At 39.1% G+C, this 18,885-nt stretch overlaps 3 protein-coding genes across 4 annotated transcripts in view; all 3 read left to right on the top strand.

Annotated features, from left to right (window-relative positions):
- LOC144537850 (interferon-induced protein 44-like) overlaps nucleotides 1–18,885 on the top strand; it is a 48,271-nt gene that overhangs the window by 5,784 nt on the left and 23,602 nt on the right. The window lies entirely within an intron of this gene.
- LOC139914232 (interferon-induced protein 44-like) lies at nucleotides 2–18,269 on the top strand. 2 transcript variants are annotated; one of them, XM_078284475.1, is made up of 7 exons: nucleotides 2–29; nucleotides 234–432; nucleotides 707–859; nucleotides 1,027–1,198; nucleotides 1,335–1,435; nucleotides 17,214–17,367; nucleotides 17,639–18,269. In XM_078284475.1, exons 1-7 carry the CDS (start codon nucleotides 19–21, stop codon nucleotides 17,761–17,763), a joined length of 915 nt encoding a protein of 304 aa, XP_078140601.1. In that variant the 5' UTR covers nucleotides 2–18; the 3' UTR covers nucleotides 17,764–18,269. The 2 variants fall into 2 exon arrangements, with proteins under 2 accessions (XP_078140601.1, XP_071758596.2); XM_071902495.2 differs by lacking the exons at nucleotides 17,214–17,367; nucleotides 17,639–18,269 and adding an exon at nucleotides 1,645–1,852.
- LOC144539457 (LITAF domain-containing protein-like) lies at nucleotides 5,128–7,840 on the top strand. Its single transcript, XM_078284479.1, has 2 exons — nucleotides 5,128–5,408; nucleotides 6,079–7,840. Exons 1-2 carry the CDS (start codon nucleotides 5,131–5,133, stop codon nucleotides 6,182–6,184), a joined length of 384 nt encoding a protein of 127 aa, XP_078140605.1. The 5' UTR covers nucleotides 5,128–5,130; the 3' UTR covers nucleotides 6,185–7,840.

Genomic DNA, 18,885 nt, shown 5'->3' with positions numbered 1-18,885 from the left:
AGTGAACCATGGAGGAGAATGCAATGGGGGTGAGTAAGTGTAAACATAACGTCTGTGTGGTGCCACTGTGCCCTTAATGTCTGTTTCTGTTTCTTAACACAAAACTGAAACTGCACAAGATAATTTGTTGTTTCTTGCCTTGTTGGCTGCATTTACTGTTTGTTGTAAATAAAACTGAAAGTAAACATATTTTAATTCTAAAGTCTAATCTAAGTCTTTTCTTTACTGAACAGTGAGAAAGAGAGAGATCTGCAGTATATGAAGGATTATCAACCTCACAACGAAGAGGCCCAACATCTCCGAGTTCTGCTTCATGGGCCAGTTGGTGCTGGAAAGTCCAGTTTCATCAACTCTGTCAACAGTGTGATGCAAGGCAGAATGACGGATGCAGCTTTGGTGGATTCAGCCTTTGGTGAAAGTTTCACCCAAAAAGTACAAATAACTTTTGATTATGTGGATTAACTAAGCAACAGCCGTCCCTATTTCATTATGTATTTCATGCAATTTAAAATTTGGCAAAGCACCATCTGTGATAACTGACTACCATGTATTGTGCACCACCAAAGATAATTACAGTACACTGGATCAGCTCGTAGCAGTGATGCCACTAGTATCATTGTGCAGATTACAAACTGTGTAAGGCCACCAGTCAATAGATGGCAGCATTGTGATAAAAACAGCACTTTCCTCCATATGTGTTTTACAGTACACAACCTACAAAATCCAAAAAGGAAACCCCAGGACCTTTTACCCTTTCATCTTCAATAACATCATGGGTCTTGAGAAAGACACTAACAAAGGAGTCCGCCCAGAAGACATCAAACTGGCCATGAAGGGACGTGTGAGAGACGGTTACAAGGTAAAAGTACTGCAGTCTTTCAACTCTGTTTGACATCATTCAGGCAAATAGTCCAGTTCTGTGATCTGTCTTGCATGAAATATTTTTTGTTCACAGAAAAATACATAAGAAAAACTCTGTTTACATGCAAGTAGCATTATTTAACTGGAGTTTGCATTCTTTTCCAGTTCAATCCTATATCTACACTGTCAAAGGAAGACCAAGGCTACAACAGTTGCCCCACTGTGGATGACAAAGTTCATGTTCTGGTGTGTGTCATTCCTGCTGATGCAGTATCTCTATTGAGTGATGAAGTTGTTGGGAAGATGAGGGACATCAGACTAGCAGCCAGTGACATGGGTAAGAGCAAACATCAGAGTGTTTATTGCTTTGTGTGTGCAGTCTTGGTGCCACATTGGGTTCTGTGAATGTTACCAAACTTTCTGAAAAACATTATGCTTCAAGGACTGATTAGGTTTCTGTTCTGTATCTGCAGGGATTCCCCAACTGGCTATTCTTACTAAAATTGATGAAGCCTGTCCTGAGGTCGATAAAAGTATAACAAATGTCTATCACAGTAAGCTCCTGAAGACAAAGGTGAGTCTCTGAAGGTGACTAGATAGATAGATCGATCGATCGATAGATAGATAGATAGATAGATTGATAGAACAGAGATAATGTAACCTCAGTTAGAATATAGAATTATCTTTACAGTCAAAAGATCTCAGTATTTGAGCAAGAAAAACCTCCTGAGGTCAACACCTTACATTAATTTGTCAACTGAAATGTTGCTTCTTTCAACCTAGATGGAGGAATTCAGTTCAAAGCTGGGTATTCCAATGAACCGCATCTTTCCTGTGAAGAACTACAGCTCAGAAATCATCTTAGATGACGACACTGATTCACTGATACTGTGTGCACTGAGACAGATGATTGACTTTGGAGAAGACTTCCTCAACAGTATGTAAAACTATTCATGGTCATTTGAGTTTCAAACATTTAAGAGTGTACATGGCAATAATCCAAAAATATAAAGTGAAAATTAGTGTTGATTTTTACTTCATTTTAGTTTTAGTTATCTTCGAAAATTATACTTTTCAGTTTCCTTTCAACTTTACATTGTTTTTGCTATTTCAGTTTACTAAAATGTTTTTTCATACACCGATTCAACTAAAAAATTAGACTATACACATAATTATATAATCATCATAAACTTGGATTAAACAGATACATAAACAAATAAACAAACATTTCACTGTTGCAGCATATTGAGTCAATTATACCATTGATATTGCAAGTTAGAACAACCCATTGTGGGCATTATGAGCCTACAGTCCAAGTTTGCAATATTCACTCTCTTTACTATCAAGATATTTAGTCTCAAAGATAAGTTAACAGTTGGTTTAAGGCAAAAAATAAAATCTTTCTTTAAATATTAGGCCAAAGAACTGCACGTTACATATTTCCTAATTATCTTCCTTTTTAGCAATGGGAAACAGACCATCCCCCCCCCCCCCCCCCCCCCCCCCCCACACCTTCTCCTAGTAAGATATGCAAAAAATTCTCAACATTGTTCAAAATTACATTTTTATTAATTAATTATCATTCATAGAAAATAAATGCCTGAATAATGCTGATAAAATTATTTCATCGCTTATGACTTATTAAACATGTAAAATTTGCTTGTCAGCTTTTAGTGAACCATGGAGGAAAATTCAATGGGGGTGAGTAAGTGTAAACATAACGTCTGTGTGGTGCCACTGTGCCCTTAATGTCTGTTTCTGTTTCTTAACACAAAACTGAAACTGCACAAGATAATTTGTTGTTTCTTGCCTTGTTGGCTGCATTTACTGTTTGTTGTAAATAAAACTGAAAGTAAACATATTTTAATTCTAAAATCTAATCTAAGTCTTTTAGTCTATTTGCCAGCCTATAGAGCCCATATAAATGTTGAGTACCCCTAAGTTTTATGTTAGAAATGTACAGTATGGGTCCCCAGCATTTAGAAACTGCCGGATGCTAACTTGATTTGGACAATATTGGAGTGGTATAGGGGGTTATTGAGGATGCTGAATCCATTTCTGACATTTTCAAAATTCAAAATGACCGTTTAAACCAGAAGTGGCCATATTTCAACTCCCGGTGGGCTGATTTTGATGAATTTGGAGTCAATTTTGAGGTTATTTATATGCTTTATACATTGGACCTGCATTTCAGAATCAAGAGAGCTCAATGTCATTGGTGTGAATGTTGAAACCTAATATTTCTTCAAATTTCTTCAGTTCTGCTCGCGTTTTTTTGCTGCGCAACATTGTGTCATTGACCTGTGTCATTGCCGCTGTGGTTACTGCTGCGGGCGGAATAACGGCCGGATGGAAAGACGGACGAAACACAGCTTTTTATATATGGATTATCGTCTCAATGCAAGTAAGTTGATCAAATAGAAGCAGATAACCACGATTACAGTGTGTATGTAGTGCATATTTCATTTCAATTTTTTATATATAATATCTCTATACTTCTAAACCATCTCTTGGGGTGGTTTAAATTGTTAAAATATCATGGTAGGAGTTCTTTTGAGTAAAATCAAAAGACAAACTTAATCCACAGTAATTAATACATCAACAGCTAATGTTACCACAACTACCAAAAAAAGTTACCTCATCATTTGGAATGCCTAACAGTTACTCTATTCATGGATGCCTTGATGGCGGACTGTTCATGTAGGCTTATCTGTAAGTTATCTGTATCTCTCCCTCTCCAATAACAAGCATTTTTATTATACTGTTAAGTGTTGTCTTAATATAATCACTATCAAAAGTTGGCAATCGCGATCAGATCTCAATCTCAATCTCAATTGGAGAACTGATGAATTCAACCGGTGTGGAGGAGCTAGTAGGTGCGTCATTTGGAGGCCTGACGTCCATCTTCAATGGGAAGGCCTGGCCCAAGGCTATGTGAGCCTTGGGCAAGATGCATTGAAGATCAGACAGGACATGAGCACACTGTTCTCTTCATCGCTTCCTGGGGGATTTCATGCGCCCATCTCAAATAAGGTGGTGACAATGAAATTCAAGACAAAAGGAGTGAAGGTCAATGGGAAGATCATATGTGACCTTGAGGCGTTGTTTGCTCGGCTGCTGGTGGTCGGGAGCAAACTGGGGCGTAATTTCCACTGGGGGCGGGGGGGACATGTCCCCCCCTCTTTTCAAAATCCCGTTTGTGTCCCACCCACTTTTTTAACCGCAAAAATCGTGCGTAATATGCTACTGTTTGGCCAGCCGTCCCGTGCTGATTGTAAGGCTGATACTCTAAAAAAAATTGCCACGGACGAGTAGCGGACACGGACAGCCTGCCTACGCAGTTCTATAGTACATTTTGGCGTCTGTGTTGCCAACTTGGCGACTTTTTTTTCAGACCCCCCTGGCGACTTTATTTCTCAAAAGCGACTAGCGACAAATCTGGCGACTTTTTCTGACCACGGGAAGCAATGTTAATGTGTTGAATCCCAAAGCATTTGGCAATAAATTGGTATGGGTGATGCCGGTTTGCTCTACTTGCTTGTCTAATCAAGAGAGGTCTGATGATCACAGCGTAGCTCCCTCCCTCCGCTGAGAGCAGGGACTGTAGGATAGGGTCCACTTGTAATTGCTACCGGCGTACGCCGAAACTGGCCCGGGTGGGCGGAGTCAGCACTTACAGTTTGATTAATTGACTGTCTGTCTTTCATCTTAAAAGGTAAACGTTAAGTATGGATACATGAAGGTAAGAAGTTCTTGAAGGATCATAAAAAAGGGGATTACAAAAGGCATGTATTTTGAGTGACACTGTGAAAAGGTAGAACCAAAGCCTATCTAATTGCAGGTATAACCAATACTCATAATAAAGATAACTACACACTAGACTTACATAAAAAAGCTAACACATTCATTGGCAGTGCTCTTATAGTGTTGACAGTGTGTGACTTCTAAAAAACTTCTAAAAAAAAAAGTTTCATATTCTTTGATTCTTTCATTTTGTATATGTTTGTTGTGATTGAAGTTACAAATTACACATTATCTATCGATAGTGCCACAATAATGTACCATAGATCTGTCAGTCCTATTCTTCAATATATATATATGTCCATCATTGAATAACTCAACATGTGAAGTTCAGTAAAGTTGTGGGTTAAACAATACAGAAAGTAAGACAGTTTTTCTTATGCATATTTAGTTCTATTCTGGCAGAATTTAGCATGATGACCAACTTAATTATTTCCCGGATTTTGTATTGGTTACCGTAGTCCCTAAATGTATGTAGAAATGCAGGAAATGGGATTCAAATCGCAAATTTTTTTCTGGGGGAGTACCCCCAGACTCCCCGTTTTATTGTGTCCCCCCTACGTCTCAAACCAAAGTTACGCCCTTGTGTCTCTCTCCTCAGTGACCCACCTGGTGGTGACCCCCACACTGCTGGACGTCCCGGGTCAGACCATTTGTCCCCACTGCCAGCAGACGGTTGTCACCAAGACAGAGCGCAAAGCAGGCCTGATGACCTGGCTCATCTGTGGCGGCCTCGCCATCTTTGGGTAAGAACAGCCAGGCACACTGGAGCGTCTGGTTTCTAGTGGAGACGGTAGCCCTTTAACCCTAACCCTCAAAGAGCAGTTGAGCCTGGAAAATATCTATCTATCTATCTATCTAGAGAGAGAGAGAGAGAGAGAGAGAGAGATCTAATGGAAGATTCAGATTAAAGTACACCATGACACTGACCATTTCACATCTCATAAAAGGTTTCCTTATTGCACAATCCTAATCTGACAGCAAATGAAGAGATCTATTTCTATTTCAAAAAGCTTGTCAATCGAAAACAAAAAACAAAAACAACATTCTCTGAAGTTCATCATTCAATATTTCTAAACTACAGAGGATCCTCTATTTATTTCATTTTGTCAACCAAAAACTGAAGTTACCTACATTCTTTTAAAAAGAGGCAAAACATTTTTTATTTTTATGCTATCAATCATGTTGTAGGAGTAGGTGTCACTTTTTTCATAAGAGATATTTCATTTAGGAACAAAACTGGAAAATCACATTCAGATTAAAGCACGCTATGAAATTGCTCATGTCAGGTATATGACTGTCCTTCCTTATTGCACGTTCCTGATTAAGCAATTAAGCAAAGACCTGCAAACTACAATTGTATTCTTTATCAGTTCAAAGCGAGGCTAGAGAAATTCCCTTTGCTTCCTCCTTCAGGTGCTTTCTCTGTTGCTGTATCCCATTCTGCATGGACTCCTGTCAAGATGTGGAGCATCGCTGTCCTACCTGCAATAAAGTCGTCCACATACACAAGCGTATGTGAGACTGTCCTGAATGCAAGGGCGTAGAATTGGGTAGGGACGGTAGGGACGTGTCCCTACCAATATCAAGCGACTCTGAAATGTCCCTAGCAATTATTTTGATTGACAATAAACGCTGTTTTGTCCGTCAGAGTCTAGTCAATGTTAACAGATCGCGTTCTCTACTACGAGTCCCGCTGCATTGGTGTAGTGCATTGGAGTCCTGCGTCGGCATAGCAATGGACGCTGTAACGAAACTTTAGTATAATAACAGCTGTTTTAGAATGTCACTGCGTCACCTGGACCATTTTTGCAGCCCGGATAAAAATTGGCGTGACACCGCCTCCCTAACCCCCCAAAAAAATCGCTGATTGGCTTTGCCATTTCTTGCTAACGTATGAAATGCTGTGGGCTGTGTACAAGAAGAGCCAAAGCTTCGCCTACCGGCGAGCATGCAAGTGAAGACTCCATCCTATTTTATATTAGTAACAGTTGTGTTTAGCCATTAAAGTTAGTTTATTTAAGTACCGCGTCGCGTGCGTCTGTGACGAGTGACAACCGTAAGTAGCCTACATGTCACAAGTGAGATTGAACAATGCTGCTGTGTGCCATGTCCATCAGGAAACACTGGACAACACTGATGTAAAACAAATATGCCAACAGTTCATTTCTGTTAATGACAGGCGTAGGCATGTGTTTGGCTCCTTCAAATAGGAGCAAGGCAGTGGACACTCAGCTGTTTGTATGTAAGGTTTGGATATAGTTTACAATATCTTATTATTATTATTATTTATTTATTTTTTAAATGTAAATACATGTTTACAGATCATTGGTTTGAATAGGCAACAGTACAGTACCTGCCTTAAAACAAAATGTGCTCTTCAAAGTCCCATTCAGCTGGCAAATTTGAGTAAAGGATTCATTAATGTGCTACACCCCTGTGTCTGTGTGTCTGTTAATGAGTGTGTTGGCTACCATAACTATCTATAAATTAAGGCTCTAGATGACATGAAATGGCGGTCAGAAGTCTATCATAAATGCAAAATGCCTCAGCTTCCAGTGGGGGTTACATCCCCTCCGGACCTCCCCCATGTGTGTCCCTACCAATGTCAAAATCAAACCTACTCCCTTGCCTGAATGTGACCTGGAGGGAAGCACACAGTGCTTAATACAGATCTGTCTTGTTAAATCTGCTCCTACCTACCTTGTGTTTTTCACTATGTTTGTCCTACATAATTTTGTTCATCACTGATTGTGTTTAGTTAGATCTAGCTAGACACATTCTCTGTAAAGTCCTCTGAGACATGCTTGTGATAAAGGGCTATATAAATAAACTTGACTTGACTTGACTAGATCTGTGGACTATTATAGTCCTACTTTCTGTACTGCATTCCTTTAATACTGACCAGAACATTTAGAACACTGAATATGGCTGTTCACTCATTTAATTGTGACTTTGTACACTGACTGGTAATTTGAAGGTTATTTCCACAGTCAGAAATCCTGACAATATTTTCAATATAATAATAACAATTCTAATGACAAATGTGACATGCATTGAATAGAGGGGAGGTGTGACTTGGCGATCAATGGCAAATTTGTAATTTGTTAAACAATGGACATAAACTGATCAATATATCAATAGAAAAATAAAAACAGATTTTCAGGTGCCTTCCATAGTTCTGCCTTGTGGCGTTTGTTCAGTGCTGAAGGGATGTTGATAGTTGAGTGTCTTTAATTCTCTACAGTATGTTTCTTTGACACGTTTCCTCTCACGTATTGCCTGTGTGTGTGTGTGTAGGTGTGTGTGTGTGTGTGTGTGTGTGTGTTTGAGTCGTCATTAGTCTCCCCTACTCAGCTCACAGTGGCTAAAGAACATTATGTTGGTCATCTAACATTTCTACTAACTGTCATAAATTCATAGAATATTTTACAAATTCGTGAATCCATGAACCAACTGGTGTAATTGGAGTGTAAAAAGGGTGGAATAATGTTAGTGTAGTAATATTGGATATAGAATAGGACAGTGGTTCCCAACTCCGTGCCTCGGGACCCCGAGTACTGCTGGTTTTCATTCTAGCCCAGAGGACCTGGGACAGCCAGCCACAGAGACCAGATTTTTTCTCAGAGCATTTGATTTATTGATAGCTGTAGGGATGTAAAAAGAATTTCAACAAATATAACCAAAATGGTTCTAAAATAACCCCAGCTTTAAAGATGTTTAAAGATGTAACCCTAACCCTTAAAGCTGTAACCTAAATGTTATGTTACCATAAACATAGGCTTTTATCAGCACAGCCATAAACAACGGTGGCCATAATCAACCCCCCCCCCATGGCACTACCAATGCTAATTGGGTTTATGAGTGTCATAAAGGTCTACAAGATACTGTGGTGGATTTCTTTTAAGTCACATGGTTTATCATAGTGAAAATGAAATGAAACGACAGATAAAGTGGGGAGATTTAAAAGGAAAAATTGATCTCTCTCAGTATCATTGAAGCTCCACATCATTCCAGTACTACAACAGTAGAGGTATGGATTGATAATCGATGATGTTTATCCTCATGTTTGGTAGGAAAATAGATTATTGTTTACTATTGTTGTGTCGGTTTTCAGAAATGGTGTTACATTTCTACTACACTCAAAGAGGGAACTTTTTTCCCCATACAACTAGTGCTGGTTGTTGTGAACTTGTGAAACCCTCTTTTTGGTGAACTATTTCTGGCTGTCTTTTTTTTTCTGATAATGTTTTACTAATTTTATTTAGTTTTGTTTAGTTTCAGTTCTAGTATTATTATGATGGAGCTTTACCCAGTACCTTTACAAAGGGCAGATTTTATGTACTGTAGCAGTGAATTCATAGATACAATAGATTCATTTCTGTCTTCTGTCCTTAATTTTCTTTTTCTTTTGATCAAAATACTTAAAGTGACAAAATGGTGTTGATTTTTATTTCACTTTGGTTAGTTTTAATTTGTTAGTTTTGGAGAATATTCTTTCAGTTTCCTTTCAACTTTAACACACTCTAGTTATATTGGTTTTGCTATTTGAATTCACTAAAATGTTTTTTCATATGCACAGTCAACTAAAAATTAAACAAAAAAACGTAATTTTAGTTTAAAGTTAAAGATGAAACAAATACATAAACAAAACAAAAAAATCACTTTTACAGCATGTTGAGTTATTTTTCCATTGCAACAACCCATTGTAGATATTGTAAGCCTACAAAGTAATACAAGTTTTCAAATACTCACACAAGTTATGCACACAGTTGGTTTGAGGCAATGAATAAATAGTTTCTTCAAATATTGGACCAAAGTATTGCACATGTTTACATATTCTCTAATTTTCTTATTTTCTAGCAATGGGAGGAAAAAAATCCCGACCTGCAACCCCCCCGCCTAGTAAGATATGCAAAAAACAAAACTTTGATGTTGATTAAGTTATTTCTTTAAAATATTGCAGACGTTTTAATCAACATGTGCAATTTTAGTGAACCATGGAGGAAAATAAGACACATTATATTGTTTTTGCTATTTCAGACTCTAGTAAATATTAACCTTAAATTTTAGTTTTAGCTTGGTATCAGCTTAGAAGAGACAAATACACATAAATATTTCACTGTTGCAGCATATTGAATTTTTTTTTTTTTTATTGCAAGTTGCAACAACCCATTATAGCAGCTGTGAGCCTACAATGTAGCCTAACATAAGATTGCAATATTCACTCTCTTTTCTATCAAGGTATTCAGTCTCAAAGTTATGCACACAATTGGTTTTAGGCAATGAATAAAGTGTTTGTTCAAATATTTGGCCAAAGTATTGCACATGTTTACATATTCCCTAATTATCTTACTTTCTAGGACCTTGCCGACCTCCAACCCCCCCACCTTCTCCTTGTAAGATATGTAAAATGAACATGCAGAACATTGTTCAAAATTCAATAATGATTACAGTCACAGAAAATTACAAATGCTTGCATGATGTTGACAAAGTTATTTCTTTGAAATATTTCTTATTCAACAAGTGCAATTTGCTTTTTGCAGTTTTTAGTGAACCATGGAGGAAAATGCAATGGGGGTGAGTAAGTGTAAACAGTCTGTGTCATGCCACTGTGCCCTGAATGTGTGTTTCTGTTTCTTAACACAAAACTGAAATTGCACAAGATAATTTGTTGTGACCACAGAATTTGAATGGATAGAACGGTCCCTCCCATTCAAATCGATGCTCCTGGATGGTCGGAGCAGCGGCCATTTTAATGTGTACCGTTCCATAAAATAAAACCACTATGGTACCGCTGGCCTCGCTTCCGTATAACCCGACTTACAGCAAGTCGCAGCGAGGACCAAACAGTGGAAAACTGGCGTTGCCCTATCTCCGTCGCTTTGCTGTCAGCGGAGCTGCTTGGACCGATTGGGTTTAATCGCGCTATATTACTGTTGGTAAGTCATCACATTTTATTAATTTAACGTTAGTCTTGTAACATTACAAAGCTTACCCACTCACGCTGTGTGGCAGCCGGTGTGACACACTTTACGGCATTAATGGCCAGACTTCCGTTGTCATCATAGAAACTAACCATAGACGCCATTTTTTGGTGTACTAGCCAAAATACCATAGAGAACAATGGAAAGGCCGTTCTATCCATTCAAATTCTGTGGTTGTGACTGTTTCTTGTCTTGTTGGTTTTATTTACTTTTGTTGTTGTTTGTTGTAGGTTAAAAAGGAAGTACATTTGTACTGTCTCAGTAACATCCTGGTTAAGTAGTTGTTGTCTATGACAACCAACCATTAAATGTGCACCATTTGTAAAATTGAAAGTAAATCTAATCTTAGTCTTTTCTTTATTGAACAGTGACAAAGAGAGATACCTACAGTATGTGAAGGCTTACCAACCTCACAACAAAAAGGTCAAACGTCTCAGAATCCTGCTTCATGGGCCAGTTGGTGCTGGGAAGTCCAGTTTCATCAACTCTGTCAACACTATCATGCAAGGCAGAATGACGGGTGCAGCTTTGGTGGATTCAGCATCTGATCACAGTTTCACCAAAAAAGTACGAATAACTTTTGATTGTGTGGATTAACTAAGCAACAGCCATCCCTATTTCATTATGTATTCCATGCAATTTAAAACTTGACAAAAGATGAAGGGGACTTCCCAAACATGTATGTGAAATTTGGTTGCTCCAGCATCAAGCATTTAGGAATTATGCCTCATTTCCTTTTTGAATGTCTTCACTGTCAAATTCATTTGTGTTTCACAGCCAAATGATTAGGAGTATCAAAATTGTGCGGGGGAAAAAAAAAAGGTTTTGCATACAGAGGATTTTAGGAGTTATTGACCAAATGTAAAATTGCATGTTGTAGCAGCACCATGTGGCTGATTGGGTTAATTTTTGTTGCCTCAGTAACATGAAGCATTTTCCAATTATGCCTCACATCTTGTTTGTGCATCTCCATCATCAACTTTAATCATGTGTCAAGGCCAGTTGTGACTATCACAAATCAGTGAAAAATACATAATGTAGGCAGCTCAATCATGCTGTGTGTAAAATTTGGTGGAGATTGAGTCAACTTTGTAGGAGAAATAAAAAAAAAATAGTTGTTATTGCATGGTTGGCCAGATGGCGGCACAACTATGCAACTAAATGTGGTTGGTCACACTTTGGGGTCCATTCCAAATATGTATCTGAAGTTTGGTGACTCATGTATGAATGAATTATGAAGCTTTTTGGAATTATGCCTCGCATTCTGTTTGCATGTCTTCACTGTCATCTTAGTTTGTACACCATGGCCAAACATGGATTTGGATTTTCAAAACTCCGGGTAATCGTCATAATCTAGGAAGTCCATATATGCTGTGTGCAAAATTTAGTTGAGATTGGATCAACTTTGCGGGGGAAATAGTGAAAAATAGGTTTTGCATGAAATTGAAAATAATGTAAAAAATCCTATCATGGTTGAAATGAAAACCCGTATGTGCAATAGATTTGTTTTGAGCCAAGGAATCTGAGGGAAAAAAAATAGACCTTATGGTTCAGGTGCAAATGAATCTGAAATCTTGTCATTGATATTAGACTGCACACTATATAATAATGAAGATTATTCTATGCACACATAGCTCTATAAATTACAGCCCTAAATATCCCTCTATAACTTGTCTTGTAGTTTCATTGTGTCTGCCACTGGTATAGGATACTTGAAAACAAAAATGTTGCATTGCCAAGTTTATAAGTCCTTCTTTGGAACTGGGACGATGGTGGCTGCTTTGTGCCACCTTGTTTCAAAGCAGCCACCATCGTCCCAGTTCCAAAAAAGGACAGAATTACGTGCCTGAATGACTAGAGACCCGTTGCTCTGACATCTGTAGTCATGAAGTGCTTCGAAAGATTCATCCTGTCCTTCCTCAAACCAATCACAGACCCCCTTCTGGACGCCTACAGAGCTAACCGCTCTGTGGACGATGCTGTTAACCTCAGCCTCCACCATATACTACAGCACCTGGACACGCCCAGCACCTATGTCAGGGCTCTGTTTGTGGACTTCAGTTCAGCCTTTAACACTATCCTCCCCGACCGTCTGCACACCAAGCTGCTACAGCTGCAGGTACCCCGCCCCATCTGCGAGTGGATTACGGACTTCCTGACCAACAGGAAGCAACAGGTACGGCTTGGCACCCACCTGTCTGCTCCACTCACCACCAGCACTGGAGCCCCACAGGGTTGTGTTCTCTCTCCATATCTGTACTCTCTGTACACCAATGACTGCACCTCCAGCCACCCCTCCATCAAGCTGGTCAAGTTTGCTGATGACACCACGGTCCTAGGCCTCATCAAGGACAACGATGAGTTGGCCTACAGGAACACTGTGTCACAGCTGGCAGCATGGTGTACAGAAAACAACCTGGAGCTCAATGTCAACAAGACGGTGGAGATGGTCATGGACTTCCGGAAACACCCGCCCTCACATCCTCCATTACTCATCAATAATGCAGCTGCAAAGGTGGTAGAGTCTGTTAAGTTTCTGGGTACCACCATCACCAGCGACCTGAAATGGGAGACACACTCATCTAATGTCATCAAGCGAGCTCACCAGAGGATGTTCTTCCTCAGACTGCTCCGGAAGATGAACATCTCCTCGAAAGTCCGCACCCAGTTCTACAGAGCCACCATCGAGAGTGTCCTCACCTCCTCCATCGCTGTGTGGTACCCCGCATCCTCTGTCCACACCAAACACAGACTGGAACGTATCGTGCAAACAGCGAGCCGGCTCACAGGCCAGGAACAGGTGCCTGTGAGTGTTCTGCATGAAGCTAGAGCCAGGAAGCGGGCTAGTAGGATAGTGGCGGACCCATCACACCCGGCTCACTGCCTCATCAGAAAACTTCCATCCGGCCGCAGGTTGTGCTCCATCAGGACCAGGATCACCAGACACCTGAACAGTTTTTTCCCTAAGGCCATCACTCTCCTCAACAACCCATCCTAGCTCCCACCTCATCCCCCGACCGCTCACCACGTCGCCAATTTTATTATGTTTCTCCTTTTACTTTCACTTTACGTAATCTTAGTGTGCTCTTCTTGTTTTATTCTGCTATTTTCGTGTTTTACTGCGCTGTATCACCTAGTCAAATTCCTGTGTACATTGTACATTTGGCGAATAAAGAGATTCTGATTCTGATTCTGATAGTAGCCTAAGTACAAGTATGTAAGCTACATTTTAATCTATCTACTTTCAACCATGAGAAACTGCTGTGTATTTTATCCCCTTCCGCATATTTGGTGCAGTTAAGAGCAAGCTCTGCAGATAAATGCTATGCAGATTATGGCTAAAGTTTATTGGTTTCTGGTACTGGTTTCAGTGGTCACATGCACTAGTCCCATTATTAGTGTCACCATGATGCTTTGGAAGATGCCACAATAAAAGTAGCTAAATGTTGCTATTATCAGTGTACATTGAGAACACTATTGTTGCTGCACTTTGATAGATGATAAAAATATATGAAATACACTTTCCTCTATACATGTTTTACAGTACACAACCTACAAAATCCAAAAAGGAAACCCCAGGACCTTTTACCCTTTCATCTTCAATGACATCATGGGTCTTGAGAACAACACTAACACAGGTGTCCGTGCAGAAGACATCAAACTGGCCATAAAGGGACATGTGAGAGACGGTTACAAGGTAAAATTAATGCATTTTTTCAAGTCTGGTTCATATCATCAAATCGAAATATAGCTGCAAGTGGCGATTGTGGGGTCCAAGCACACTTTGAAAAGACAGACAAAACTTTAGAGATGATAGACAGACAAGTTTCATGAAGATTGGACATGCAGTCGATTACTTCTGACCAATTTGTGTTAGCCTGTGACTTTTGTCAAGTTTATCATTTAATTGTGCCCATATTGTTCATGGTACATTGTTAAAGTTATTCACAATGGCCAAACTTTCTATTGGAAAATATGACTCTTGTTCTTGGCAGTTTATGACTACGGAGAAGATAAGCCCGGATTTCAACCCACGATCTTCCACATAAGAGCTAACCTCGTGTTACAGTTTCTCGAAGGAGAAACTAGCTAAAGGGAGAAGTATTGTGATACAGCCTATGATTGACAGTGCTAACCACTTAACCACATGCAACTTTATAGTGCTCTCCATTAACGAATAAATCAATACTAAATCACATGGGCTAGAAAATTGTTGCTGCACTGCTCTCTATGGGTTTAAACTTTAAAGTATAGTGCACTTCTGGCCACGCCCCAATCAGTGATGTCAAATCAGGTATTTTGCCTTTGACAGATTATGCCAAACACCTGCTTTGAGTTTAGGGAGTTTTCTGCACTATGTGATTTAGTGTTGATTTACTTTTCATGAAACTTCAAAATGATTAGGGTATATCAGGAACTTGAACTCACAACCTTGTGATCCTAAGACCTGTAGCTTAACCACTCCACCAAATTCGTCTTTGGTGTGTCTAAGTGGGAAAATAAAACAAAGGGACAAGTGATAGGTCATAGGTGATACTCCCACCTATGCTGAAAGCTTCAGAAAGAGTACTACAACTGTATTAGTGTCCCACATTAATCAATTTAAACGTGGCTTTACAGACATCATCTTGAGAGTACAGACATCATTTGTCTTTAGTTTGTTAAAACACATATCTTGAACACATCACATTGTCAATTTATCAAACTATTTGCAGCTGGACATTTCGATCTACCGTACGCTCAGTTATCAAGATATCATTATCATTTTTGGGCTGTTTACTAATTAAGGTATGACGATTCATTTTTTAAAATGTTCTGTAATGTATGGTTTAGGAGGATAACACTGTGGGATCACAGTCAGTTTTTGTTATAAACAGAGGGGGGCGACTTCAGAATCGGGGGTAGGTACCCCCACTTAAGCTAACGTGTCCTAAAAATTTCAACTCTCTAGGGCATATGGGAGATTTTTACACATTTTTAGAAGTTTTGATTCTAATAACTATGGAAATTTGATTATCATGTAATAAGCCCTGGCCATTTTCATCAATTACAACCACAAAGTCGACTTGGAAACTTTTTGCATTTGTGGCGCTCACTAGTGGTTTGTGAGCGCACTTAAGCAACACTCCTCAACATGCGTTTCAAATTTTGGTCTGATTAGGTGAATGGTCAATGAGTTATGGCCAATTTTGTGTTCGGGCATGTTTAGTTAAAAGTTCATTGGTTGACAAAAGCCAAACTGTTTGACCTATCAATTATCTTTATGGCACTTTTATCCACACCAAGTTTCGTGTGAATCAGATGAACAGAGGAGTTGCGAAAAAAGTGATTTAAAAAAAAATCTAAATGGCGGAAAATCCAATACGGAGGACATTGGACTCAGCACCTTCCAAAGAATCTATAGACACAATAATTTTCTCTCTACAATGAATGGTTCATAATTATTGGCCAAAACATAAAATTGCTTGTTATAGCACCACCATGCGGCCAATAAATATAGTTTTTGTTGCCTGAGTAGTGGGGTGCCATAGGAGCCCACCTGCTAAATATGGCTGCTGTAGGACTTATGATTTCTGATTTGCAGATACTTTAAGTGGAGGAAAAAGAAGAAGGAACAAAGATGAATTCCAACAAATACAATAGGGTTCCAGCACGGTGTGATGTTGTGAGGTGTCATACCTGCTGACACAGTATCTCTATTGAGTGAAGAAGTCCTAAAGAAGATGAGGGACATCAGACTGCCTGAGTAGTGGTGGGTCATAGGAGCCCACCTGCCAAATATGGTTGCTGTAGGACTTACGGTTTCTGAGCTGCAGATACTTTTAGCAGAGAAAAAGCAAGAAAGAAAGAAAGAAAGAAAGAAAGAAGCAGAATAATTCCAGCAAATACAATAAGGTTCCAGCACTACGTGCTTGGACCCCTAATTAAAGCATTATTTCAACTCTGTTTGACATCATTCAGGCAAATAGTCCAGTTCTGTGATCTGTTTTGCATGAAATACTTTTTTGTTCACAGAAAAATACATAACAGATACTGTTTACATGCAAGTATTAATATTTAACTGGAGTTTGCATTCTTTTCCAGTTCAATCCTATATCTACACTGTCAAAGGAAGACCAAGGCTACAACAGTTGCCCCACTGTGGATGACAAAGTTCATGTTCTGTTGTGTGTCATACCTGCTGATGGAGTATCTCGATTGAGTGATGAAGTCATTGGGAAGATGAGGGACATCAGACTAGCAGCCAGTGACATGGGTAAGAGCAAACATCAGGGTTTTTTATTGCTTTGTGTGTGCAGTCTTGGTGCCACATTGGGTTCTGTGAATGTTACCAAATTGCCCGAAAAACATATTAAAGGACTGAGTAGGTTTCTGTTCTGTATCTGCAGGGATTCCCCAAGTGGCTATTCTCACCAAAATTGATGAAGCCTGTCCTGAGGTCAATAAAAGTATAAGAAATGTCTATAAGAGCAAGCTCCTGAAGAAAAAGGTGAGTCTCTGTTGGTAGTGAGGTCAACACCTTACATTCATTTGTCAACTGAAATGTTGCTCCTCTCAACTTAGATGGAGGAATTCAGTTCAAAGCTGGGTATTCCACTGAACTGCATCTTTCCTATGAAGAACTACAGCTCAGAAATCTGCTTAGAGGACGACACTGATTCACTGATACTGTGTGCACTGAGACAGATGATTGATTTTGGAGAAGACTTCCTCAACAGTATGTAAACCTATCCATTGTCATTTGAGTTTCAAGCATGTAAGTCTGATGAAAGAATCATGTACATGGCGAATGTTGCTTGACTGCAGCATGAAATAAGAGGCACCTGAGCTGCCTAATGTCCTGCCATAATCGCATCATATGTTAAACATTACCAGTTATGCTAATCATTAATTAGACTAATTAATGCATTAAAATATTTCTAATTCTTCATAATTGTATTCACATAACACATGAGCGTTATTAATATGAACTCTGTATCTTAAAATAGACATGGACACCAGGGAAGATGTCGCCCAAGATCGCCCTGGTTTGCAAAAGGCTGTACGAAAAAGGCAGCTGAAATGCAAAACCTCCCCGGCTCAGCATAGAGGCATAAAACGACAGAAGAGATAAGACAATGTGCACACTGCGCCAACCACATCTGGACTGACCTGGACCTGCGACCGCTGTGGCAGGACTTATCCCTCAAGGACTGGACTTCACAATCACAGAAGACGCTGCACCAAAACCTGACTCTAGGCACAATAATCTATGGTCTTATGAGACTTTGATGCCGACGACAACATTTTTACATTCATATGTATAAAAACATCAGTAAAATACTTTTGAGAGATTCTATTATATTTGTGACAAAACAATATGTGGTATAATTTAAAAATATTTTAAAATCAGTTTTTACACAACAATGTCATTGCTCTTAACATGTGCCATTATTTTCCATGATTCTTTTTAGCCTCTGATCTCTGTATGTTTTGTGCCTGTTTGTTGTGTTTTGGTATGTTTTTGTGGTGTAACCTGACCCCGTTTGTATTTTTATATGAAACCTTTTTTTTTTTTTTATCTCATTTTGCTGCCCATCTTGACCAGGACTCTCTGGCAGAAGAGATATTGTATCTCAATGGGACCTTCCTGGTTAAATAAAGGATAAATAAAAAAAAATAAAAAAATCATTCATTGTCTTTACCTGCTTATGCCTACTGGGTCACAGGGGGCTTGAGCCAATTCCACGCGTGCCTTGGGCGAAAGACAGAAACACCCTTGACTAGTCGCCAGTCCAACAAAGGGCTAACATATAAACATATATTAGTGTATATATAGTATATGTAGTACGTACATAGTGTGATGCTATGCGAGGTTCTTTGTAGAGTGTAAAGATTTGTCACAGATAGCCTATATTGTATTTTTTCTTACTGAAATATGTATGGGCAGATCTGGTACAATAACAGAGTAGGCCTGTATCACTCTCCATGTATTTTAACTGTTGAGATTGTTAGCCATGCTTTGTTGATTCAGGTGGTAATTCATGGTGTTTAAGATTACTACTGTTTATGTAAAACCACAATTTTAAGTATGTAAGTATTTTAAGTATGTTTTATGTAAAACCACAACAACAATAATTACGGAACACAGTGTGATTACTGATTTCTTCTTCTTTTCTTCTTTTATTTTTATTCATTCCCTCTAACACACTTTAACTTGATGCCTAGGAAGGGATTTAGGGAGCCATATCCCTCC

This window comes from Centroberyx gerrardi, chromosome 7 (genome assembly GCF_048128805.1).
Source record: "Centroberyx gerrardi isolate f3 chromosome 7, fCenGer3.hap1.cur.20231027, whole genome shotgun sequence".
NCBI classification, from domain to species: domain Eukaryota; kingdom Metazoa; phylum Chordata; class Actinopteri; order Beryciformes; family Berycidae; genus Centroberyx; species Centroberyx gerrardi.
This window is presented reverse-complemented; position numbering and strand designations above follow the sequence as displayed.

Excerpts from the sequence above, each read along its gene's own strand:
- LOC144539457 (XM_078284479.1), top strand. The coding sequence starts at position 5,131 with ATGTATGTAGAAATGCAGGAAATGGGATTCAAATCGCAAATTTTTTTC. Across the intron at positions 5,409-6,078 it reads GGCGGCCTCGCCATCTTTGG|GTGCTTTCTCTGTTGCTGTA; the intron begins GTAAGAACAGCC and ends TTCCTCCTTCAG.
- LOC139914232 (XM_078284475.1), top strand. Across the intron at positions 433-706 it reads GTGAAAGTTTCACCCAAAAA|TACACAACCTACAAAATCCA; the intron begins GTACAAATAACT and ends TGTGTTTTACAG. Across the intron at positions 1,199-1,334 it reads ACTAGCAGCCAGTGACATGG|GGATTCCCCAACTGGCTATT; the intron begins GTAAGAGCAAAC and ends CTGTATCTGCAG.